The following is a 22967-nucleotide window of genomic DNA, read 5'->3' on the forward strand; positions in this document are numbered from 1 at the left end:
CTGCTATCAGGGTTACATTTGTTAGTCGTGCTGCGGTTTCGTGGAGAAACCCCATCATGCCTCCATGCTCTGCCAACTCGAGTCGACTTGGAGAAGGTAAAGACGGATATTGAACGCCTGACGAAGCTGATGTCCGAATGATACTTGGCTGTGTCCTGACGGGGACTAACTAGGCTTGTCTTCATTATGTCCCTGCTGCAACTGCAAGTTACAGGCCGTCTTCAGCTTGCAATGTTGCGATCAACACCATCAGGAACTTGGCTCCCCTCGTGGACTCCAGAGTCCACGTCGACCCTGTCCGTCTTACTGACGCTCTGCTCCGTGGTTCAGTCTACCACTGGTGGCTATGACGGATCCATGCTCAACGGACTGAACATTTTGCCTTCTTACACCGATTATTTCAGGCTCACATCTGCGACTCAGGGCCTCAATACAGCTTCTGTCTTCATCGGAGGTTTCTTTGGCCCCATGGTTGGGGGAGTCATGTCTGACAAACTGGGACGACGGCCAGCACTGTTCTGGGCATCCGTCATCACCATGGTTGGCATCGTTCTACAGAGTGCAGCGCAGAACGTAGCCATGTTTGTAGTGGCTCGTATTATCCTCGGGTTTGGGGGTGGCATCAGCAACGTTGCTGCCCCGGTGTATCTCAGCGAAACCTTTCCAAGTCGCTGGCGTGCCTAGGGCGTTGGTGTACGTATTCAGGTCCCTCGAGTAGAAGGATCTGTCAATTCTAACACGCGGTTAAGCTGCTGAACAACTTCTATTACATTGGTGCGCTGATTGCGGCCGGCGTTACCCTCGGTACGGGTAGATGGGATTCTACGTGGGCGTGGCGGTGCCCGCCCTTGTTGCAGAGCGTTTTCTCCCTCATTTGTATTCTGATGCTGCCTTTTGTTCCAGAATCTCCTCGATGGCTGATCCGTCAGGACCGATATGAAGATGCTCGGTTGGTCGTGGCGCAGACCAACGCCGACGGCAATTTGACTGATCCTGTTGCCATGACGGTCTACAAGGAAATCGTCGACACCCTGGAGTGGGAGAAGAAGCAAGGCCGAAGCATGAGTCCCATGGAGATCTTCCAGGACCCAGTGGCGAGGAAGAGGGTTCTAGTTGGCGGCTCTACTGGGCCGTTTTCATGCATCGCCGGCAATATTATTGCGTCGTATTATCTGGGGAACGAGCTGAGCACCGCGGGAGTGAAGAGCTCCGATGACCAGCTGAGATCTGCAAGTAATCCACAATCACTACTAGAAGGTATGCCTGGCTCACGTTGGGAAGAACGTGGTTTTGAATGTCTGGTGTCTGGCTTGCTGCCTCGCCGGCACGCAGCTCGCAGCTTCGTGGGGACGCAAATCTACCGCCCTGCTCTCGCAAGGGCTGCTGATTGCCTGTCTTTTCATAATTGGCGGACTTTCAAAGATTTATGCCGACAACCCTGGCGGAGCGTCAAAGGGACTCATATATGGCGATGTCGCAGTCATGTTCTTGTTCCAAGGATTCTATTCCATTGCCTGGACGCCCTTGCTTACTCTTTATCCCCCTGAAGTTATGGACTACCCAGCTCGAGCAAACGGTGTTGCGTTTTCGCAATTCACCCTCAATGGCCTGGCGTAAGTACTCTTGCACTCCTCTCTCCTTTTTGCTGAAACGGGCTAACGGCGGTAGGATGTTGCTCGTTTTCGTCATGCCCATCGGCCTCAATAATACCGGTTGGAGAATGTACATGATTAACGGATCATGGGACATTATTACGTTTCTCCTCATTGTAAGCTGACCGGGGTTATTATTTTCGACGGTGACAACGGCACTGATGTTGACTCTAGGCTGTATTTTGGGTTGAAACAAAAGGCAAGACTCTAGAAGAGATTGATGCTATTTTTGAGCGGGAGAGGCATTCATCTGAGCCTAATGTAGAGGACGTGAGAAAAGGAGAATAACTGTTGATGAGGCTCGGATGGAAAAGCAGTTGCAGCATCAGGGGGTTTGAGTGGGTGGAACTGTTCAGTGTTGACAAGTCAACATTGCAACAAGAAAGAAATATGTCCATGATCCATAATGAATGATATCCCCATTATATGTTGTTGGCTTCACACTTGATTTGAACGTGTCTCAATGAGAATGCATTATACCGTCGTTTCACTTGATTTGAAGGTTTTTTTTTTTTTTTTTTTCTTTTTCTATTTTTACGGCCACAATGTCGGGACCTGGAATCTATATCGAAACGGCCTTGCCATGGAATGTTTGCTAGTGAACACAGTGAATTAGGGACTAGAAACAGCGGTATTTATGCGAGCGGCTTCATTACTGGAGCGCTTTTATGCCATCTCCTTGTTTCGGGGCTAGTGTGGCTCACACGTTTGCTATATTACCTTGATATGTGCCCCTTTCGATACTCCAGAACACGCTAAAAGTTCACAAGGGAAGACAAGCTGGGTCCAACTCCGGTTCATGTGGATATGATGGGGATGCCACACAGTTGGACGAAGAGGAAGAGGAAGAAATGATCTTGGAGGGTGATTCTGTCTCTACTGGGCCCTCGGGGGCAGCATTTGTGGAAGCTGATAAACAATGAAGACTGTGGCCGGGACTATTCCACCATTTCATCTCATGAACGAAGGCTCTTATGCCCTCTTGATATATTTTAAACAAAGATGACCTTTGTAGCAACGCGAAGAGCTAGTATTGTTCTTCTGGTAGCAAAGTGGCGTTCTCTGAAGCCCCCACATTCTCACATTCATTGACCGATACATGAGCCCTAGATTGACTGCCTATATTTGGCCGACTTCTATTTACCTCTCACTATGATGCCTTAAATAGGGGCTGGGTTGGAAGGCGCCACTTTATAGTGAGTGACGGACTCCGTTTTGTCATTTGGCAAAGACTGATGTTTAGCAAACTGATACAACGGCGGGAACGGAGCAACGTCTCGTCCAAGGAAGTGCTTGTTAGAGTACCAGGGCAACTTTCGAAGGCAGTACCCGCCGTGCTCCCTGTTCTTCATACTAAACACACTGTCGAGCTCCTCCAGCATGAGATACCTAGTCTCGGGCAAGAAGAAGTAAGCAAAGACCCAGCCCAAGAAGTTCCAAGCGGCGTACCAGCAAAAGGCGCCGGTATTGCCGTGGGCCTCTCTTAGAGACGGCCAGCTGAAGCTTGTGATGAAGTTGAAGCCCCATGTAATTGCCGTGCTGGACGACATGTCGATGTCGCGAATGTGCAGAGGAAATGCCTCGGCGCTGTATGTAAAGGGCACTGGTCCCTCGCCTGGCGAGTAGACAGCCATGAAGAGGTCTGGTACAAACCCGTCGTGACATAAGCTAACTGAGCGCGACCGGGGAAAAGCGAGAGCCCGGTAAACAGGAGACACAATGCCATTAGAGGAAAAGTAGTGAGCAGGAGGTTGCGGTGGCCAAAAGTATCGATGGTGTAGATGGCCGGAATGGCGAATATCCAATTGATCAAGCCCCCGGCATGGACGCCAGGAGAGCTTGAGAGCGATCGTAACCGGCATTTTGGAAGATGCTGGTAGAGTAGTAGGCAATGACGTTTACTAAAGATTTCCATCAGTCATGCTTGCCATGCTTCGGCGTATACACCGTGCCGCTATGAAAGTCTTACCTCCGCAGAATTGTTGCATAAACTAAGGGACAAGCAAGTGACGGAACACAGACTTTCCCTCCTGGTTGGGTGACTCTACGTCTGTTCTAGCAGGAGGCATTTTATGTTTTGATGGGGGTTTCTTGAGAGTCTGAGAGTGTAAGCCAATGTATGCATGCCACAAGATGTTTTCTACAGCTTATACAGACAACGACATGGACGCGGACTTGGTTGAACAGCCAGGGCTGCCACAAGGCGACAAAGGTATGGATTTTTAGAATTCGGATGATCTTTAAGGGAACCGGGAGACGGTTCCAATTGTCTACTGGTCTTTATGTCGCATAGAACCATGGAACCTGAAGCTCTGCGGAGAGACCACGGGCATGTGCTGTGGAGAGACGAACCAAGTGCTTGCATAAATCCCGTCCACTTCGCTCATCCGGTTAAGCATAATGAAAAGTTGCTCTACAAAGAACGCTAGGTGGAGGAAATAACATCAAGGTGGATGAACTTGAGTCTCGGCATCAGCGTGGTGAAGTGACTTTGATGGCAGTGATAGACGCCAAGAGTTGCCATAAGGAAGTTACAGGTTGACCACGCCCAACACCATCATCACCAACACATCAACACATCAACCGGCACAATGATGCAAGGTAGACGGCATTGAAGTTGACCACTGACGCATGCAGTAACCTCAAGTTATGATTGAGAGTACCTCGCCATCGTTTCTTGAGGGTATTCCCAAAGTACTAGCAACTAGGGTTTGGGATAGTAGACACGCTCTTGCAAAACACTCGACAACGAACTAACTAATGTAACCACAATGATCAAGTCAGATCGGGCCACCCACTCCACAGTCGGAGCGCAATTCACGCTGATCACTTGAGCATCCCTCCAATTTCCATCCACGTCTTTGTTGATGAATGCCAAGCTCAACTTCTCCAACACGCCAAGTACAAAGGCCCACGTCCGCCGAGAACAGCGGTATATTTTGAAACAACATTTTGGAGCAGTCAGGTGCCAAAGTATTATGCTGCCTAATCCCAAGCTTGACACATCAAGGTTGTTTGTTGCACATGGCTCTGATGTCCCCAGTGCCGAGAAGCTTGGCCAATCTTCCGTGGCTTGGCGAGAGAACAGGCGGCATGCCACAACAGGCTTGATTCAATTACGGATCGAGGTCATGGCGTTCCGGTAGCGGGAGGCCATTCATGATGTGGATTGGTCTGATCCAGCTTGATTGATCTTGATGGCTGGTTTAATTTACCTGGCCCAGAGATGGACGGGTGCACTCCGCTGTGCCCCTGGACCTAACAGTCAAAGGGCTGAATCCCCTGACAAGGTCAAAAACGACTGATTTCGATGAAAGTTGTTCCGAGCAATGCTGGCGTTGTGTTACTGTATCAATAAGAACGAATCCCGTTCTGAATTCTGGGAGGGCCACAGCAACTGGACCCTTTAAGTTACCCGGCAGATAGCTAATCACCGTATCAGGGTTCGTTTCGAGGTGACTCCGTAGACTTTGATTTGTTGAAATTGAGATATCGCTGGCTCATTCATCGAGGTATGTAGTCAGTATATCCGTCTCGTATGTATATGTGATTGCCACAGGGTTGGGCAACTCAAGAAGCCCTATAGGCTTCGTCATTGTTTGCCACTCCACGCAGGAATCGGAGCCAAAATCTTGCCTTGATACCTAGATCATTCATGTACATCGTTACTAATGTGAGTATACTAATACGTCATACTCCGTTAACATGTTTTGTCCCAGTGATGAAGGCTCTGTTTCGGGACTGGGCATGATAACTCATCCAATGTGATAAATCATTTCTTACGTGTAAGTGTAAAGATGTATTCTGTTGGTTCTGAGCTCGTCTCATGCCGTTGTGAACAAAACTCGCACGTCATCATTGGACCACCCTCCCATTCTGGTGAACAGGGCAAGACTGTAGGCTTCAAGGGCCATGTCAAGGAATTGCACGCGGAACCACCGACCAACCTCTTTAAGAGTAGGGTCCTTAGGCCAAGTCCCAAGAGGCACAACCTTTTGGGTGTAAGCAACGTCTACAAATCCCGCATCCTTCAGCATATCAGGAATTTGAGGGGCGATATCGTACCCCGGAGGCGTTGCAAGTAGTCTGAACTCGGTGAGCCATCTGTAAGTGGCCGTGTCCTCGGGCAGCGAATGGTCGTCGCAAAAGAAATTGGCCCGTCCTTCAGATATTTCAACTTTTCCGACTGGTTTGAGATGTTTGAAGCATTGTCCTAGGAGTCCGGCAAATCTTGAATAGCCCCTGCTAGGGTCCTTGCGTGGATAGAATCGAAGTGTCCGAGAGGAAATGTCCACTCCAAGGTCGCATCGTCTATTTCGAACCGAACATTTGGGGGGAACCTGTCCAACTATCAGCCAACGCCTAGGCGACCGTTTGCTCGCAGCACGCGAGGGATACAGACCACTCTAGTTGGATTGGACTCAAATCTGTTCCAATGACCTTAGCAGATGGATACAAATCACCCGTCTCTATTGCCTGGAGAGGAAAGATACCTTTTGTTAGCTTGTCTCCCAGATGATGGCATATAGACTGTAGACAGAGAAAACACGTTGCACATTCCCACATCCCTGTGCCTGTCCCAACGTCTAGGATTTTTTGAGGATGATCAAGCTTGGTTACACACAGCTCCCCGTTTAGTGTCAACCGAAATATGTCATGTGTCATGTCTAATCGGTCTTGCTCTGTCTCGTCATTCGGAAGCAAACATTACCCGGCTCGATAGGCATGGTATCGTCTGCCATTCTCATATGTGTACTCGAAAATGGATGATGGCAAACTCGTCGTTTGCGATGCCGCCTCTGAATAGTCCGAGTATACATCACCAGCCGCCTCGTCTGACTATTTAAGCAAAGGTGTTAGCTTAAGCTTGCTACTGTAGCATACACACCTTTGGCCTCGGCATCATGAATATTAAATCAAGCTGATATATATCCCCGGGTCCTCAGAAAGGCTGGATGCTTGGATGAATAGATTGCACTCACTTCCGAATCCACCTGTATGGGGACATTGGCTTCATCTAAAGGCGACGAGGGCAACCCGGCACCCTTAGAGAAGTCCGACAAGCCCCGTCCTGTCTCGGCCTCCGTCCATGGTACCGGATTTGTTGGAATGCTGGACGGAACATACAAGGGTGGTAAAGGGCATATGCGGTGCATGCCGTAAAGTAGAGACCTCGAATTATAATTGCGACGAAGCAGCAAGTTTACCGTCGTGCCACGGCGATCGATTTGGGCTTCAATATACGGCTGGATAGGCATCAAGCCACAATGGTCATGTGCGACCCGGTTTACGTAGCAAGCAAGACGACAATATTCTTGAGGGGTGAATACAAAATACTGAGTGCCGGTTGATCTGGAAAAATATGCAGTGAGCTAGAAAAGTTCGCCGATGACTGTACTGTGGGAGACCAGCCTTGTCCAAATGAAGCGGGCTCTCGGCAACCGAACCGGTACGTTTTGGCAACCGCTTCCAAACGTGAGGATGCGATGTTCAGGTCCTAGTGATGACAAGTATCAATGATATCCGGAGCGCACGTTCACGAGGGATCGCGTCCCTGTTGGTAAGGAGACGAGGGATACAGATTACGCAATGGTCAATACCAGACACGTTAGGCGAAAACAACATGAACATGACCCAAATATAAGTGTCAGTTCAGGAATCCCAACCGTAGAAGGAGCGGAGGGTCTAAAGAAGCATTGAAATAGAGCACATTTACATGGAGACGGAGGAGGAGAGGATAACAGGAGGGTCGCTGGCCAATATCTAGTTAGGTAGACGGAATGAAGGATCTCACACTCGTAAGTGCATCAGATACAATAATACATACATATTCGGTATCCAATTACGTGACTCCCCTTGCTGTCCCTGAAGCGCTCAGTGAGATGAAACAACGGCGGTTGGCGTTGTGAGGAAATCCGTCCCCGAAAAAACCACAACTTCTCTGGCCTTCGCTTCCTCGCAGATTAAACCATTAGCGGCTTCCATATTAGAGCGCCTTGCTTGCTTCGGATGTTTCAACTTTGGCGACCAGCTTGGTGGACTTTGTGAACAGAGTGTATTCCACGTTGGGTTGAAGCTGCAATGCGTCGAAGGGCCGAATGGCGATTTGGCAGACTGGCCATCCGATCACCACATGCTCCTTCAAAATTCAATATCTTTGTGCTCACAGGCGTATCAACTCAGGCATGCCTGATGAAATGTCCGCGTTAGTCGAGGAGGTGAACTTGCCAGTATTAGGGGGCTTATCAATCAACACTCAGCTTAGGATAAACGGGTAATTTATCATGTCGGGACTTTCCGCCCCGTCAACAGGATATTCCAACAGGTGGTTTTTTTTTTAAGATAAAAATTGACTACTCGATGAAGCGGTCGAGTTGACCGCAATAAAACGTTACCAAGACCACACCCAGAACGGACACCTCGGATTCCAACACAATGTCCTCATTTCCAAGTAGCCTCGATGTATCCCTCATTGGGCTGGGCAACATGGGCCTTGCCATAGCCAACTGTTTGATCAAGTCTGGTGCCAACCTCGCAGCTTGGAACCGTTCCGTTTCAAAAGCAGATTCATTGCTCAGACGTGGCGTTACTATGGCCGCATCGCCAGCAGCCTGCAATGCTGCCAGTCCAACTATGATTACATGCCTCATCTCCCAAGAAATTACCAAGAGAGTCTGGAAGACGTCGCAAACCTTGCCGGAAAGACCATCATCAACTTGGCCAACTTCACCAACTGCACGCCTGAGCAATCTCGCCTGATGGCCAACCTTGTTCAACATCGCGGACCAAAATCCTATATTCCCGGCGCTGTTATGATCCTTCCCGTCCTTTGGGCCAGCCGTCATCAGTCATACTCATATTTGGACCTCTGAACACATACGAGTCACATGCAGTACTTCTATCTTCCATGGGGGGAACAAGACACGTCTCTTAAGATGTCTTCAAAGCATCGCTCCTGGATAACGCGCTCCTTGCCATCATGGATGGCTTGTTTGAGGGTTGGCCTCAAGCGCTAGGCATTATTGGCAAGACGGGTGACGATGAAGTCAAATTTGCGACTTTTGCGTTGATTTCACTTGTCAAGTCCACGGCAGACTGGTTACCCCGGGTTGCAGGGCAAGTTAGTGAAAAGGAGTGTGTGGGAGGATAGTAGTTGACGATGCAGCTGGAAGCGTTGAACATCGCAGGGACGAGAAAAGAGCTTGGGGCCGGTGTCTTATTTCTTAGTTTGAGAGATGTAATGAAGGAGACAGTAAAGGTTAGAAAAGGAAGAGAGGGTATTGCGGGCTTGGTACCAATGCTAACTCGGTTTGAGAAGAAACGGTAATCGATGAGCGGGTGTTAGTTATGATGTACCGGAGATTCATGAGTGAAAATCGCCGACGCTAGACAGTCACACACAGAAAAAGGATTTCACTTCCGTGTAGTTTTCTTCATCTACAGCTCTTCGTGTTCCTTCGCTTATATGCCTACGCCTCGGCGTTGTTCATCGCAGCCTGGATTCACTGTGGCACAGAATGATTATCCTTCCGATTCACCAACATTCCGTGCACGAAGTAAGCAGTCACAGAGAGCGTTGAGGCCGCGGGCAGCCATCCATAGTCATGGCTCGATTTGATACGTGGTCATTAATTATATGGCCAACTACAGCAATTATGCGCTGGCTCCGTTTGCCAGTCGTACCCGTGGTACACAAGGTCGACAATATGCATTTGTTCAAAACAGCGTCCATGCGACATTCACTGCGTCAACATGATACTTTGGTTTCATTCTTCTCGCTACAATCTTTTCTTACCTTTGAGCTGCACATCACAACTTGAACAGTTCTTGAGCACCTCAGCGATCCGACTTGACCACACCCGCAGCGACATATATAAAGCCCTTGCCACGCCCGCGCGATAGCACCAACCGCTCTCTCATGTGAGGTGTTACAGCATCCAAAGAATGATAGATTACTATTTCCTCGAAAGATGGAGCAGCAGGATCCTCATGACGATCTCAGCCCCTTGGCCGATTTAACATCGGCTGCGCACGAACGGATGAGCTACGTGAGGGCGCAGGGAACTCGACGACTATCACACCGGGCCGTTCTCAATAGGTCGTTGAGTCTTGGTCGCACGAGTTTTGAGCCCGTCGTACCGTCGCCCTTGGGCCAGCCGAGTTGGAATCAAGACAGCGTGCCCACGCCGGAGGGTTCGCCGGTTGAGCCGCACGGCGACGACGATGGACCGCGCCTCGATGAAGGATACGACAAGGAGCCAGTCATATTGCATCCGGCAGGCCTAGAAGAGTCTCTCCCGAGGTTTGGGCCCGTTGGTATGTCGAACAGAGAGACGATGCGCCAGCTCAGTCTGCCAGCGTTACAGAAAGGTCAGCGTCTCCGATACAGTTGCTTTCAGAATCTTCAGATCCAGACTTTACGAATACCTCGTTTCCATTCTTCTCTCCACGGGAGCCTATAGCGCCGCCTGCAACGTCACCTGCCGCCTCGACATCCTTCCTAGATTCACCGCCGTTGGGGGCCTCCAGTACTGATTCGCCACGACTTCCTTCGCCGTCTCCCACCACTTCCAATACCTCCGGCAGATGGACAAGTATTAATACTCCATCGACGTCCACTGAGCGGAGTAGGTTTCCGGGGTATAGTATTGGGCGACCAGCTTGCCCAGCGCCAGAGAGCAGCTCAGAAGACCTATCTTGGCTGTTGCAGCATCTGCCACAGGGCTCCGACTCAGGTGAGGGTTCTTGTTGAAAGATTGCTGGACATATGGTGGAGGATGTTCTCTATATTTATGATAATTTGATATTTTCAGCAACATAGACAAGGAAGCGCAAGCAAATGAGGCAGTGGAAAAGTGAAATGCAGACCTAGACAGTTCTCAACTCACCATCAAGTAGAAGCAAATCAACCCACCGCTCTTATAGTTCCCAAACAACCATCTCAGTGTCTCGGTTCATGTCAGTTAGGGGGAACGAATACTTTGTCTTCCACTGTTTTCGCATGTCCTGTTGCCCATCAACCCAAACGTTTGCCATTTCTCGCATTTCCACTGCTGTGAGAAGTGCACACAACAAAACCGCGAGCAGAAACGATTTGTCATACAGTAAACAGTAATCACACGTCATCTCCAGTGATAATTAGAAGCGCACGAGCACTTGGCAGCGGAACCATCATGGTCAAAACTGCCACAAATGACGTCCACGCCCCCTTCTTTCATGCAAAATAAGGCGCTTGCATTAAAGTTGTAATTGCAAATCAAAACGCATGATAGCCCCAATTTATGCTGGCGCTCTCGAAGTTCTCGGCTCTTTTTGGCCGCATTGTGCCGCCAACACCCCGACAACAAAGTCAAGTCAAATCCGAGTCGCATTTGCCGCTTCCGAGGACACTGCACAATCCGTACAATCTGTAAAGGAGCCCAAACAGGCCCTGATGCGGCAGGTGGAAGCTACGGAATCGGATCGGGCGCTGTCATCGAGTGCTTATTCCACGTATGGGGAGTTTCCATGTAAGTGGATTTGCATGTCAAATCACCAACCCGCGTCTCGATGGAAATTTGATTGACAAAGTTGTGAAGAAAAACTGTGTTAGGAAGCTAAGTCTTTGCGTATCTTCAATTACGGAAATAAGCATCATTCAACAATCCAGTCGCTCGCCCGTTAACGTGGACTAGTTACTATCTAGATACTCTATAGTAATTGGTCTGCGATGGCGCATGTTCCACGAGAAATTACCCCAAGAACTCTTGGATACTAAGCTCCAAATCGAGTTTTGCAGGACATGGCCGTCTGTAAGCAACATGATGCTTCCTCGCTGCCCTGCTGAAAGATTCCTCCGCCGGCCGCAAGTGCCACCATGTCAGTAGCAAGCGCTGGATGCTGAATCACAACACTTGGAAGACTATGCCATATGGCACACAACTTTCCCATACACCGGTATTCTTAGTACTCAGTCAGTCTAGGCAAAAGCCCGTTCCCCCCGTATAAATCTCATATCCCCACACGTCGACAACACGCCCACAACTCTGGGGAGACACGTCCAAGCCAAGATTCTGAGCATCCTCAAACTCCCCGAAATCAAGAATCTAAAGGAAATCATCATGATCCTCGTAATTCCAACGGTCCCCGAGGAGATCTCCGAGCCTCACTAGTCGATTAGTATATCCCGCCGTGGCTTAGGCGTCCCCGAGAGTACCTCGAGCCACTTCGTCTCGTTCGCGGCGGTGTGAACCCGGGATGACCCGGCCTCGCCAGCCCCTTGAATAACAGAGTTTCATAATCTTCTGTCAAATTACCCCAACCGGGGGTAGTTGTGTGGGGGACGTAACCGATCATAATTTGTGTGGGCGATGTGATGACAGATACGCCCGTTTTGGATCTAGACGGTGGGCTGGGTGTAGAGAGGTTAATTGTAGGCTGATTTAAGCTTGTTCTGTCGGAGAGGTGGAAACTGAGCTGGTCTTTTAATACGTGAATGCGAGAGTCTTGAATGCAGTTTTGTAGTTACCAACTGTGCTTGGGCGGTCAATACGAGCACCGCTAAGAGATGTTCAATCTTTCTCGAGAACATTAGTACCATGAAGTCGCAAAATGGTATTAAGCATCCAAATTCTTCACTTGTGAACCATTCAATCTAAACTCATATCATGCTATGGCAAAAAAACAAAACGATGGTATCATAATCTACGCAATGGTCTTCCTCTCCTCAATGTGCTGTCCAGCACCGTGGGTCTCGCCTGCAATGCGCTGCTTCTCATTATAAGCCATGTCCTGTTGTTCCGCATCCCGGTTACCATGCAGACCAATCTTATACCAGGGGAGATCGAACAGGCGATCCATGCTCTCGAGGCTGCGACCGCTGGTCTCGGGAACAGAGAACCAGACCCAGACGCCTCCCAGAATAGTGACTGCCGCAAAGCACCAGAAAGTGCCCATGGGTGAGATGCCACCGTCAGAAGTAGGAAGCAGCATATTGGGGACAGCGCGAGAGTTGCCGTACTGGTTGGCGAAGTGGAGGGTCATGGCCCAGGAGGTAGCCAGAGCACGAATTCTCAGGGGGAACAACTCTGCAGTCAGCAAGTACTGCATCGAGTTCCATCCAAGAGCCCATCCGCAGCCCGAGACGTAAATCATAGCAATGGCTCCACGGCTGGCGGGGACCTGGGAGGCAGGCAGGACGAAGTGTTTAACAGTGCCAAGCTCAGGAACAGCCGTCAAGAAACCAGCGACATAGATCATGGAAATAGCTTGCAGGGTGATGCCTGTGAGCAGCGCACGCTTTCGGCCAATCACATCCACCAGGAAGAGGGCACAGACTACTGCTGAAATAAACTTCACGATACCAAAGACAGCAGTGACAAGAAGGCCCTCTTCACTACCGGTAATGCCGAGAATCTCGAACAGATCTGGAGCGTAGAGAGTGATGGAGCCAGCGCCGGACCATTGAGACAGCAACTGGACCATGGTGGCAAGGTATACACGGTAGAGGTTGCTCTTGTCAAGGAACATCTCCTTGAGCTTGCCAGCCCAACCAACCCCTCTTGCGGCTTCGAGCTCATGGTCCAAGGCGGCTTGAATATTTGCGATTTCGCGCGTAACGTATTCGCTGTCGGGTGCCTGCTTGCGCAAACGAGCCATGACATGAGTAGCCCTCTCATTCTTGCCCTGTTTGACGAGGAACCGGGGAGATTCGTACTGGATAAAGGTCAAGACGAAAATGATGCCGGCCATGGTGATGTGCAAGCTTGTGGGGACAAGCCACTGGTTGTGGCTAGTGTTGGCAATGTTGAGCCTACAGCCATAGTTGGTGAAGTATGCCAGGACGATACCGAGGTAAACAGCACCAGTGAAGAAACATGTGCAAAGGCCTCGAATGGAAGCGGGCGCGACTTCGGCAATATAAATAGGGCTATTTCACAAATGGTCAGCAAGCAAATCCATACACGCACACATGAATCTCTTCCGACAGGCCTGCCCGCCCGTTCATGTGTGGAATGTGTGGAGGAGGCTGAGCACCTCAACACCACGAGCCCAAGACCGCAGGAAAAGGAAGGCGTCAACTGGTCTGGTTGCAACTTACCCCACGACAGGGGTCTGTCCCACGCCAAGGCCTGCAATAAATCTCCCCGCATAGATGGCGCCAAGATTGCCATTGACACCTCCGACCATGAAGATGATGATGCCGACGACCCAGAGGACACAAAGGAACCGAGTGGCCATGATGCGGCCGATGCGGTCGCACACGAGGAAAGCACTGTGGTTTGTCAAAATGTCAGCCAATGCGCACCACCAAAAGGCCAACTGGTCCATTCTCCTTTTCAAAAACTCTCGTGTCGTACAACAGCTCACGCGCACATGACGCAAACCACGCAAGCCAAAGGGGTGCGGATACGTACAGCAAAGCACCAGCGACGGAACCAATTTGCACCATGGCCGACACATTGGCCTTGATGTTGGCTTGCTCGACAGCAGAGAAGGACTTGTAGTGAATGGTTGACTGGAAATCAGGCGAGTTGAAAGCCCCGGAGATGAGACCCTCATCAATACCACGAGCAGCACCGAGAAGACCAAAGGACACCACAGCAAACCACAGGCGCCAATTGAAGACCCCTTTTGGTTCCCCAAGGTCCCCAAGGCGGAAGATGTTGACAGGTTTTTTCACGCCGCCTGCCATGGTGCTGCGGTGCTTTGGGTAGGCTCTTGGTTTATGAGACGAGTGTGAGGCTGGGGCATAGGAGAAACTAGAATCACAGGGACTCTTTCTTGGCAAGACGCAACGAAGAACGGTGCATGCAGCGGCAGGCAGGCGGGCGTTGCGACCTTCATATATGCATGTAAGTTGGAGGAATTTTCTGGGGTCTGGGGTTCCGCGTTCTGGGGTCTGGGGAACGAAGCAGGGCCGAATGACCAAAGTCGCAACCCAAACCGTGGAGACATGAAAAAGCCGGAGTGGACATATTTGCTCCGTACCCTGGCCTATTTTCTCAAGCGGCAAACCAGGTCCAGAAGCTCATATTGCCGGCTGAGAGAGGGCCAGCAGCCATGGTACTCCTAGTTTCTGCTCAATACCCGAGCCGGCAACCGGGTATAGCTTCAGCCACCGTAAGAGGGCCGAATCAAAGGGATGGAGTAAGCACACGAAAATGTCCAGGATGCTCAGGTAAACGGTGCACACGATGTTGGGGAGCGGCTTTTGGATCATGAGAGACGTTCTGGAGGGATCGGGCCATTGATGCACCGACAGAGGCTTGTTTTAGTACTAGTATTGGGCAAGGATCCAGGTGCTTTGCTCGTCCAGTGTCGGTGTGTCCATATGCTGAGCATACTTGTAAGGAACTCTAATCACGGCATCCCAAGGGGCTGCCGGTTTCGTGGCGGCGCCGCACGCGATTGTGCGAGCATGGTTCATGATCCGCCGGCATAGGGCCATAAGTCCACTCCGAGTTGGCCAGCTGACTCAAAACAGATAAGAGGGCGAATTACCAACAATGGTATTCGCAGAGAAAACCCACATAGAACTCGGACAGCAGTCCGGCGCGCCACGCTGGTCTGGTGGGTCGAAGCATGGTGCGTTCTAAATGTCCATTCCAATGAATTGAATGCATAACTTACTTAACTGGCAGGGCAGCCGAGTCGGTGACTGTTTGTCTCTTTGTTCACCTTCACGCCTAGGGTTGTGGGCTTCCACGAGGCGGGACACACTGCAATGTGACTCTGGTCCTGGTGACAACGTTTTACATTGGTCAACTCGTGTGTCTTCTCCAATTTTAAACATTAGCTTTGCTGTCAGATATCAGATGAAGGGTGTCAGAAGAAGGGTAAACCCCGGAATGAGTGGTGATCTGCCAGTTATCTCCAGAGGGCTCCCCATGGACATCTCGTCGTATTTTTTTCGTCGTTGATATTTCCTGGTTGTCTCCGCACCATCCCCCATCTTCACTCCCGGGATACCCAACCCAGACAACCAGACCGACGCCATTCTACACTAGACTGCTGCTTTCAAATAGTCGCATGGATGCTCCCCACGTTGCCAAGCGCTCCACGAAAAAGCCCTCCGTTTTGGAGGCGGACTCGAGGTGACGATCCGCACCACCACCGTCTAGGCCCTCGGGCATCGCAGGCCGCCGTCGTCAAGGAAGTTTACATCTCAGCCAACGTCCCACATCCAGATCTGTTGTTGGCCAGCAAATATAACCCTCATCCCATCTCCGCCAACAGGGCGCGCACAACGCAGTCATTGCCCTGTCTCACCCATGACGTTATTGAAAATTGCGTGCGGCATGTGGATTGCCGATGAGTTGTGTGACCAGTTTGCCAGTTCTGACCCCCGGCCCCAGGTTTTCGAGGGGAAGTTGGTTTGCCCACAATCCGACAATGCTTGAACCCTTCGAAAACCACCAATCACTTCAGAACGAACGATGTGAAGCCCTAGTGCTCGAATGGTGCCACCGCCGGGCTTGGTGCGTAATGGTGGTAAGTCCAGGACAAGCACAACCAATGGTCCGTATCACCTTGGCTCGCTGTCGCAGCCTTCGAGGGTGACAATCACCGCTTTCCATGTTATCAAATCTGAAAAGCAATAGTTGCAATTCCGGCGCAATAAGTTCATGGCGCACAACAATATTGCATCATACGCTGCACGGAAACTTCCGATGTGCTTCACTGCGATTCCTTGATGCCATTCATGTTGTTCTTCCGGATGCATTGCCTTTATTCGAGATGACTTCTCATCAATGATTTGGACAGCATCGTTTCGTGTGCGGAATACCTTCGTTGGTTGTTAATAGTCGATTCGTATATCCAGCTATTAGATAGCGATAGTAGCAAATATTGATGTTTAATTTGGATCGTGAAGATAGATTACCAAGCATCTGACCATGTAATGCCCAGACTTGAGCCGCATCCATTGCCTGCTAGTCATCACTTTGGTTGGATGATGATCCCGTACGCCATCACAGATGCCGTCGAGCAAGCCGCCAAGTCGCCAAGTTTTTCAGGAACAGGCAGCAGACAGAACCGCTTTTTACCCCTCTTGCTTGCTGTCCCGCTGCGGTTCAAATTTAGGCCAAGTCTATCCGACTCATTTTCGCTAGTTGCAGGGTTCGTGGTTGCAAACATACCTCGCCAATTCAGGGTGTCTTTGAGTCGGCATTCGTGTTGTGTCCGGTAACCTGACCTTACCGCCATTTCATATATACCAGACACTCCAAACGAGCCGCTGAACTGATTCTTGTATTGTCATACAACATAAAATGGTTTTGCCAATGATACGGTTCCGGACGCAACAGATGCAAGGATCCCTATGCCCCAAGACACTGCCACGTGATGCCGTGATTCACGTTCGTTCCCCTGAACGTGCAGCTACGTCCAATATCGTGCCCAGATATCATGCTCCTTCTTCGTTCCAAGGAACTTGAACTCTAATTCCACTATGTCTTGAAACCCCTCCTTGCTTTGGGGTGCTTTATATCTCGAGGCGAAGCTTGTAAATGCTAATTTTGGTAAGCGTTGCCTTGCTTCCGGATTCAACGACTGATTGTGAGCTCGAACTGCATCATTGTGCTCGCAAATATGAAGCGGTGTCCTGAACCAAACACATCGGATGGGAACCTTAGCCTTGGACGCAATATCCACCCACAATGCGCGTGTTTCAGGGTCAGCATTCGTATTATCTAGCACTTTGTCAGCTCAGTGTAGGACAACAATCGAGGACCGTAATGCACACCCACCAACAGCGACGGAGCTTCCCTCAGACAATAGCTCCTTAGCAACCTGAAGACATTTGTCTCGGCTTTTAAGAGAGTCCTGGTTGACTCTCTCATACCCTAATGGCTTGAGATACCTCCAAAAGAATGTGCTCTTTCCAGCTCCCGGTGGCCCACAGAATAAGACAACATCCTTTTCATTCTTCCTTTCGAATACATTGCAAGGTACCTCAGACAAAGATACCGCCTCGTCAAATGGAAATTGTGCGACGTCAAAATCTCGAGCAAAGTTCCTTGGTTCTTCCCCCAAAAAATATTCCTCTGGAGTTCTATAAGCAATTCCCACGTTGCAGGCAAAGTTTCTATCTGAGCAGCTGAAGTCTTTGGCTTTTGCCACGACGCCGTCACTACCAGAACCGCTGAGACCAGCAACTCGACCGCCCGCATCACCCACGAAGAAGCTGTGTTCCAAGTCCACCTCATTTTCTGGAATGTCGTAGTCCTCGCAAGCTTCCTTCCACATTCCTGTGTTAGGTTTCCTGTAAATATCCCTTTCGGTTGCGGCGTAAACACTTATTGGGATGTCAAGACTATTGAGAATAGCACTGCACTTTTGCTTGAATTCGCTAACCCGCTTCTGGGCATTCGCCTTCGGGCCTTTAAATGATGGATCGAAATGCAACGTCATTCCGCCCTGGTTGGATAAAATGACAACTTGATAGTCCTTCTCCTTGTATAATTCTTGGAGAATCCCAGGAACATGTGGATGCCACCACTTCCAATCTGTCGCATCACTTGCATGTTTCTTTCCAGAGCTAGTCGTGATCAATGTAGAATCCAAGTCGAATGCTGCGATTTTTCTTCTAGGCTTCTTTCCGGAATTGTGTGCCACAGGTACATATCGACCAACTAGCAATGTAGCAGGTATATCGTCGTTCAGACCGCGTTCAGACCAAGTCGTTCGATCCTTGGGCTTTTGTGAAGTTGGGGTAAAAAAGTTGGCTACCGCTGACTCTAAGTATTTCAGTCAGTGAATCTTTGTCACCAGGCATGTATGTATATGAATACCTACTAGTCGTTGTGCTCTGCAGAGACCGTTTGATAGGAGGGGGCGAAATTGGTTCTTCCCCAGCCTTCCGTTTGCTAACAGAATGTGGCGGTGCCATGCTACAAAAAGTGCTCCCTTGCAAAGTACCATATGGCTAAGCTTTACGCCAACTATAATTGCAGTCAATCGGTGGCATTACAGCAGGCCAATGTGGTACAGGACAAATGTGCTTCCAAAAATGCAGGATGCGCGCGGGCAAATGGCTGCACGCGAGACGCTTAACGCGCGATCACGTGCTAGGTGGGCAGGTAAATTGCCCCACAATAGCGTGAAACGTTCGCGATCTGATCTTCATAATGATTTAACGCAGCCGAGGGCGAATTCGTGCAAAGCGAGAACATCTATCAAATTTTCCTTTGTTAAGACTAGCGTTTGAGTTTTGGAGCAGGCCTTATTCCTAAATTGTCGACTCAGACGTGACTCCTTCGCCAGGAATACGGCACCTCGGTACTTAAGGCTGCCTCTTTGATAGATCGTCCTCGCGTACTCCGTATACCCAGCACATCGCCATCTTCTTCATAATGTACGAACTATTCCTTACAGCCTTGGTTGAAGACAAGGACTTCAACGCAGCATGTGCTGTCCTAAGTGGCTTCTGTGCCATGTCACCCTGGGAGACTGTGAACAGGGTGCTCTACTTGCAGGGCCCCCCAAGACCTAGCGGCATCACAAACCAGTCATCCATTGATAAGCCCCTACGAAAAGACCTGGCATTACTATGGAAAGAGCTTCATCAAAGCCTCAGCCGCCAGTCATGTATCCTTCAAGTTAGATACGAGATTGTAAAGGACCGAGACATGGGTCCCTCTTCGGCACCTATGGATTTGGACAGCATGCCTGGTGTATTGCGATGGGCAGATTTCCCAGATCCTCCCCATGGAAGACCATTGCTTACTCAAAGGAAAATGGTGGAAATTTGGGAGCAAAAGAAACTACTGCCAATCATGCGAGATAATAATTATAGGTATGCAGGGTCTCAGGTTAGAGTGACTCCGCCCAGCTGACATACGCCAGGTTCAAAACCGAAATACTGGAAGAAAATTACAGGTTTTTTCGAGAAGAAATAGAGTTCTGTCTTACTCGGCAGTATTTCCTGAGACCGATTGGCGATTATGCGCCATTGGAGTCCAGAGGTGGCCAGCAACCAAGTCCTCTCGCATCACTACCAGCTTGGGATGCTGTAACCCCAGTCGACATGCAAAATCGCTGGATACTCCTAGTCAAATCCCATGTTGTCCAAGACAATAAACCAGACGACATAAAAATAGCCCAAGATCAATTGTTATCGATTCGGCTAGAGCTAGAGGGGGCATTTGACTTCAAGACAATTGACCGCAAGGTTCATGATACCCGGATTGCCCAACAGCAACAAGGGATTCAAGCCTTGCCCCAAAAGGTCATGCTAGGCAAGAGTTAATACTAACTACAGGAGAACCCTGACTACAATTAGTTCTCCGTGGCGCCTCCAAGTTATAGCAACAGCTGGTTGTGCTCATCAGTTAAATCATGTTGCATGGGTCGGATTGCTCCATGCGATATGATTGATGCAGCTGCCCTAAAAATTACCTCGATCTAGAAGATATCTCCAGAACGGCTAACTCAGTGGCCATCAAGATCACAGGGGGCTTCAAATAGCACCCCGCCAATTATACCAGTTATGAAAAGGCCTTATTGGCAGTAAAAAAGGTAGATAGGATTTAAATCATTATCGTGTCAAACCAGTTCAGCTCATATTCTTCACTCGTCCGAATTTTCAAGCATTTAATAACACACGCACCAGGGAAATACTCTGTAAAAGTCCTGGTCTTCGCAAGAGTCGTGTATGCCTTGATTGGTACCTTCCGACTGGGCGAGCGATTCCCGAGATTTCAGTCAACAATTTGAACCTACGAATCCTCAGTGTGTATCAGAGTCGGATCTTGATCATCTTCAGCAACAAAAATCCCGTCCAGCTATTACGAAGAAGATTCCAGCTTGTATTCGGTTGGCGGCAAGAAGATTGACTCTCCTCAACGACGCCCACATTGGTGGTCTCCCCCGGGTAAGGAAGGAGGGGGGGTTGGTTGAGAATTGATGGGAGATTTTGACACTTGAGCTGTAAAATTTCTTCAAGATACGCCAAACCACGGTGCTTCACTTAACCCATCACTCCTCATTGAGCAACCATCCTGGACAGTTTACAAAAGTCTACCAAACGTGGCCCTTGCTTTGTTTTATACCAATCACATTCATGTTTCGCCAAATCATGACCGCAACGAGGCCAACAACCCAAATTGACGTGCCAACAGCCAGCATCCTCATCTGAGCGTCCCCATACGCATGCTGAATCGCCAGACGTGCCGGGGACGCCACTGGATAAGACAGTTGGGTCGAGATATTTGCATATATTTTTTCCAGATTAGGGAGCTCCTCAACAGGAAGATACGCCCTCAGCTTATTAGGAAAGACACTTTGCCAGATTGCAGAGGCAATGGTCAGGCCGACGGCACCGCCCATGTTGCCAAACATTCCCAACACTGCGAGACATACAGCGACGTGTTGGTGTGAAGCAGCCGCCAGAATGGCGACTTCGTCACAGACCATAATAATGCCGGCAGCAATGGAAATGAAAATCTGGCACATGATGATGTAACCAACACTGCTTTGCATTTTGCAGAAGTACATCATTGAGCCCGAACCGAGGATGCTGAGCGGGATTCCAATATAAAGACAGACTGGTTTAAACCGTCCAGTGTAGTGAATCAAGGCGCCGACCATGATGCCGCACAGAACCGAGCAGACTGTGTAGGACTGTACGACATAGCTAGCGTTTTCGACGTTGAGGTCATTAACAACTTGCAAGTACGAGCTGAAGAAGCTATTCCAGCACCAGAAACTAACAAATAGCGTAGCAGACAGAATACAAGCCCCTAAGACAGTACGGTCAAGGAGCAAGGGAAAGGGTAGGAGAGTGATAGAGGCATAATATCTCTCCCAGATGGCGAAGGCAATTATGAGAAGAAGGCCAATAGACGGCATTGCGACGACAAGCGGAGAGTTCCAGCCTTGAAGTGTATATACGTTGAAGGGCATAAGAAAGACAGCGACACCCGCCGATAGCAGAGCGAGGCCCACTGCGTCAAACTGCCGAGAGTAGTAAATGAAGGATTCCAAGCCGGTGAGGTCACTCTCGCTGTCGCCTTTTGCCACAAGGCCTAGCTCCTTGGCTTTTCGAAAGTTGATCCATAGAAGGCCGAAAAGCGGGAGCGTAATAGATGGCACGAGAATTGTAAACAATCCAAACGCCCAACGCCAGCTAGATCCTTTCAGGAACGCAGAGGATATCGGGCCGGCCAGCCAGCACGTAATCAAATTCGGAGAGCTCACGATGGCCTGCATGAGACCCCGATTGCGCAGTGAAGAGGTATCGGCAACGAAGACAGCCAGGCTGTACAAAATGCCGTTGTTTCCAACTACTTGGAAGACCTGGGCGATGGCGTATGCCTGGACACTGCGGCATAGGGTCATCATGATGAGCCCAGCCATGGCGACAGCTATGCAGAAGAGGTATCCCTGAGGCCGACCAAAGACGTCGAGGACCTTGGCCAGAGTGAGATTGGTGACGCCGCCGACAACATTGCTCAGGATACCGACGGTCGGCGTGAGGGAGTGCCTAGCAAAATCAGACGTGACATAAGGCGTTAGGATAGCTGTGGTGCCAGTCAACATGCCCTCAACGAAGTAAGTGAGCCATATCATGATGTAGGCGAAGACTAAGGCGCTAGTGGTCCATGCCACCGTCATCGCCTCGATGTTCTGCACACCAGACTGAATGTCAGAAGCCCAAACGCGGTCTTCATTTCCATCATGGTCACCGTCGACATCGTGATCGCTGAGGAGACTTGAGCTTTCGTCGCTGTCAAGGGCAGTGTAGGCCCTTGGTTGTGTGCCAACCTGAGAATTGACCGCTGGCACCATGCTCTTCTCACTCTGCGCAGCAGAGCAGGCCTCGATTTAATAAACAGCACCAGTAAGAGAGAGGTTGGCTCTAACGGGTGAGGTTGCCCGGCAAAGCTGTCAAATGTGAATCTGTGAGTGGAGAGGAGCTGGTCAGTGCCTGCGCGAGCAAGTTTATGCATGAGTGAGTGAGCGAGGGAGGAGGGGAGGGAGTCAATAGACGCACAATAATAGATATTGCTAACCTCGCTAAAACTAGGATTCTCGCGGATATTTTTGTTTGACACTGCCTGTTTTTTCGCAAGTTGGAGGATGCAAAGAGCAGCTCAGCCCATGGCGTGGGGAGTCGGAATGGCGGAGTAAAAACTTGCTCACATGGGATCTTCTCGCACGAAGATAAGCACAACTTGCTCAATCGGCATGGGTCGAGTCCCTAGGCGGTATTCGGAGTTGTATCACAGCAGCCACAGGAACGTTTGAGAGAGAACCGCATTATGGTCGGATGGAACGGGGTGATTTACGAAACGTGTTTGAAGACTACCTGGGAACTCGAAGCGGAAGACGATC

General features: G+C 49.9%; 8 protein-coding genes across 9 annotated transcripts; 4 read left to right on the plus strand and 4 right to left on the minus strand.

Annotated features, from left to right (window-relative positions):
- Positions 1 to 186: 186 nt before the first annotated feature.
- Positions 187 to 684, plus strand: J3458_004348 (uncharacterized protein; the record flags this gene model as incomplete). Its single annotated transcript, XM_066118163.1, has 1 exon — positions 187 to 684. One exon carries the CDS (start codon positions 187 to 189, stop codon positions 682 to 684), a length of 498 nt encoding a protein of 165 aa, XP_065976763.1.
- A 200-nt stretch (positions 685 to 884) lies between these two features.
- J3458_004349 (uncharacterized protein) lies at positions 885 to 2008 on the plus strand (the record flags this gene model as incomplete). The annotated part of the gene is made up of 4 exons (XM_066118164.1): positions 885 to 1199; positions 1255 to 1613; positions 1669 to 1768; positions 1827 to 2008. 4 exons carry the CDS (start codon positions 885 to 887, stop codon positions 1938 to 1940), a joined length of 888 nt encoding a protein of 295 aa, XP_065976764.1. The 3' UTR covers positions 1941 to 2008.
- An 804-nt stretch (positions 2009 to 2812) lies between these two features.
- On the minus strand, positions 2813 to 3514 carry J3458_004350 (uncharacterized protein; the record flags this gene model as incomplete). Its single annotated transcript, XM_007809878.2, has 1 exon — positions 2813 to 3514. One exon carries the CDS (start codon positions 3512 to 3514, stop codon positions 2813 to 2815), a length of 702 nt encoding a protein of 233 aa, XP_007808069.2.
- Positions 3515 to 9622: 6108 nt separating this feature from the next.
- Positions 9623 to 10114, plus strand: J3458_004351 (uncharacterized protein; the record flags this gene model as incomplete). The annotated part of the gene is made up of 1 exon (XM_066118165.1): positions 9623 to 10114. One exon carries the CDS (start codon positions 9623 to 9625, stop codon positions 10112 to 10114), a length of 492 nt encoding a protein of 163 aa, XP_065976765.1.
- Positions 10115 to 12263: 2149 nt separating this feature from the next.
- On the minus strand, positions 12264 to 14378 carry J3458_004352 (uncharacterized protein). The gene is made up of 2 exons (XM_066118166.1): positions 13732 to 14378; positions 12264 to 13560 (listed from the first exon to the last, which is right to left on the minus strand). The coding sequence occupies exons 1-2, from the start codon at positions 14190 to 14192 to the stop codon at positions 12336 to 12338; spliced, it is 1686 nt and encodes a 561-aa protein (XP_065976766.1). The 5' UTR covers positions 14193 to 14378; the 3' UTR covers positions 12264 to 12335.
- Positions 14379 to 15311: 933 nt separating this feature from the next.
- pnk1_1 (DNA kinase/phosphatase Pnk1) lies at positions 15312 to 18616 on the minus strand. Of its 2 annotated transcripts, XM_007809874.2 has the most exons (3): positions 18429 to 18616; positions 17381 to 18370; positions 15312 to 17323 (listed from the first exon to the last, which is right to left on the minus strand). In XM_007809874.2, exons 1-3 carry the CDS (start codon positions 18520 to 18522, stop codon positions 17013 to 17015), a joined length of 1395 nt encoding a protein of 464 aa, XP_007808065.2. In that variant the 5' UTR covers positions 18523 to 18616; the 3' UTR covers positions 15312 to 17012. The 2 variants fall into 2 exon arrangements, with proteins under 2 accessions (XP_007808065.2, XP_065976767.1); XM_066118167.1 differs by having other exon boundaries at positions 15312 to 18370.
- A 159-nt stretch (positions 18617 to 18775) lies between these two features.
- On the plus strand, positions 18776 to 21350 carry J3458_004354 (uncharacterized protein). The gene is made up of 2 exons (XM_066118168.1): positions 18776 to 19428; positions 19479 to 21350. Exons 1-2 carry the CDS (start codon positions 18986 to 18988, stop codon positions 19879 to 19881), a joined length of 846 nt encoding a protein of 281 aa, XP_065976768.1. The 5' UTR covers positions 18776 to 18985; the 3' UTR covers positions 19882 to 21350.
- On the minus strand, positions 20416 to 22536 carry J3458_004355 (uncharacterized protein). Its single transcript, XM_066118169.1, has one exon. It carries the CDS (start codon positions 22419 to 22421, stop codon positions 20652 to 20654), a length of 1770 nt encoding a protein of 589 aa, XP_065976769.1. The 5' UTR covers positions 22422 to 22536; the 3' UTR covers positions 20416 to 20651.
- Positions 22537 to 22967: the final 431 nt, after the last annotated feature.

This window comes from Metarhizium acridum, assembly GCF_019434415.1.
Source record: "Metarhizium acridum strain ARSEF 324 chromosome Unknown scaffold_29, whole genome shotgun sequence".
NCBI classification, from domain to species: Eukaryota; Fungi; Ascomycota; class Sordariomycetes; order Hypocreales; family Clavicipitaceae; genus Metarhizium; species Metarhizium acridum.

What these genes read in the sequence shown, in the direction of transcription:
- J3458_004352 (XM_066118166.1), bottom strand. Translation starts at nt 14,192, where the DNA reads ATGAGGGTCTCATCTCCGGGGCTTTCAACTCGCCTGATTTCCAGTCAA. An exon ending in GGACAGACCCCTGTCGTGGG is followed by an intron (nt 13,561 to 13,731) that starts GTAAGTTGCAAC and finishes TTTGTGAAATAG; the next exon opens with CCCTATTTATATTGCCGAAG.
- pnk1_1 (XM_007809874.2), bottom strand. Translation starts at nt 18,522, where the DNA reads ATGGCACCGCCACATTCTGTTAGCAAACGGAAGGCTGGGGAAGAACCA. An exon ending in TCTGCAGAGCACAACGACTA is followed by an intron (nt 18,371 to 18,428) that starts GTAGGTATTCAT and finishes TGAAATACTTAG; the next exon opens with AGTCAGCGGTAGCCAACTTT. An exon ending in GGGAAGCTCCGTCGCTGTTG is followed by an intron (nt 17,324 to 17,380) that starts GTGGGTGTGCAT and finishes ACAAAGTGCTAG; the next exon opens with ATAATACGAATGCTGACCCT.
- J3458_004354 (XM_066118168.1), top strand. Translation starts at nt 18,986, where the DNA reads ATGTACGAACTATTCCTTACAGCCTTGGTTGAAGACAAGGACTTCAAC. An exon ending in ATGCGAGATAATAATTATAG is followed by an intron (nt 19,429 to 19,478) that starts GTATGCAGGGTC and finishes GACATACGCCAG; the next exon opens with GTTCAAAACCGAAATACTGG.
- J3458_004355 (XM_066118169.1), bottom strand. Translation starts at nt 22,421, where the DNA reads ATGGTGCCAGCGGTCAATTCTCAGGTTGGCACACAACCAAGGGCCTAC.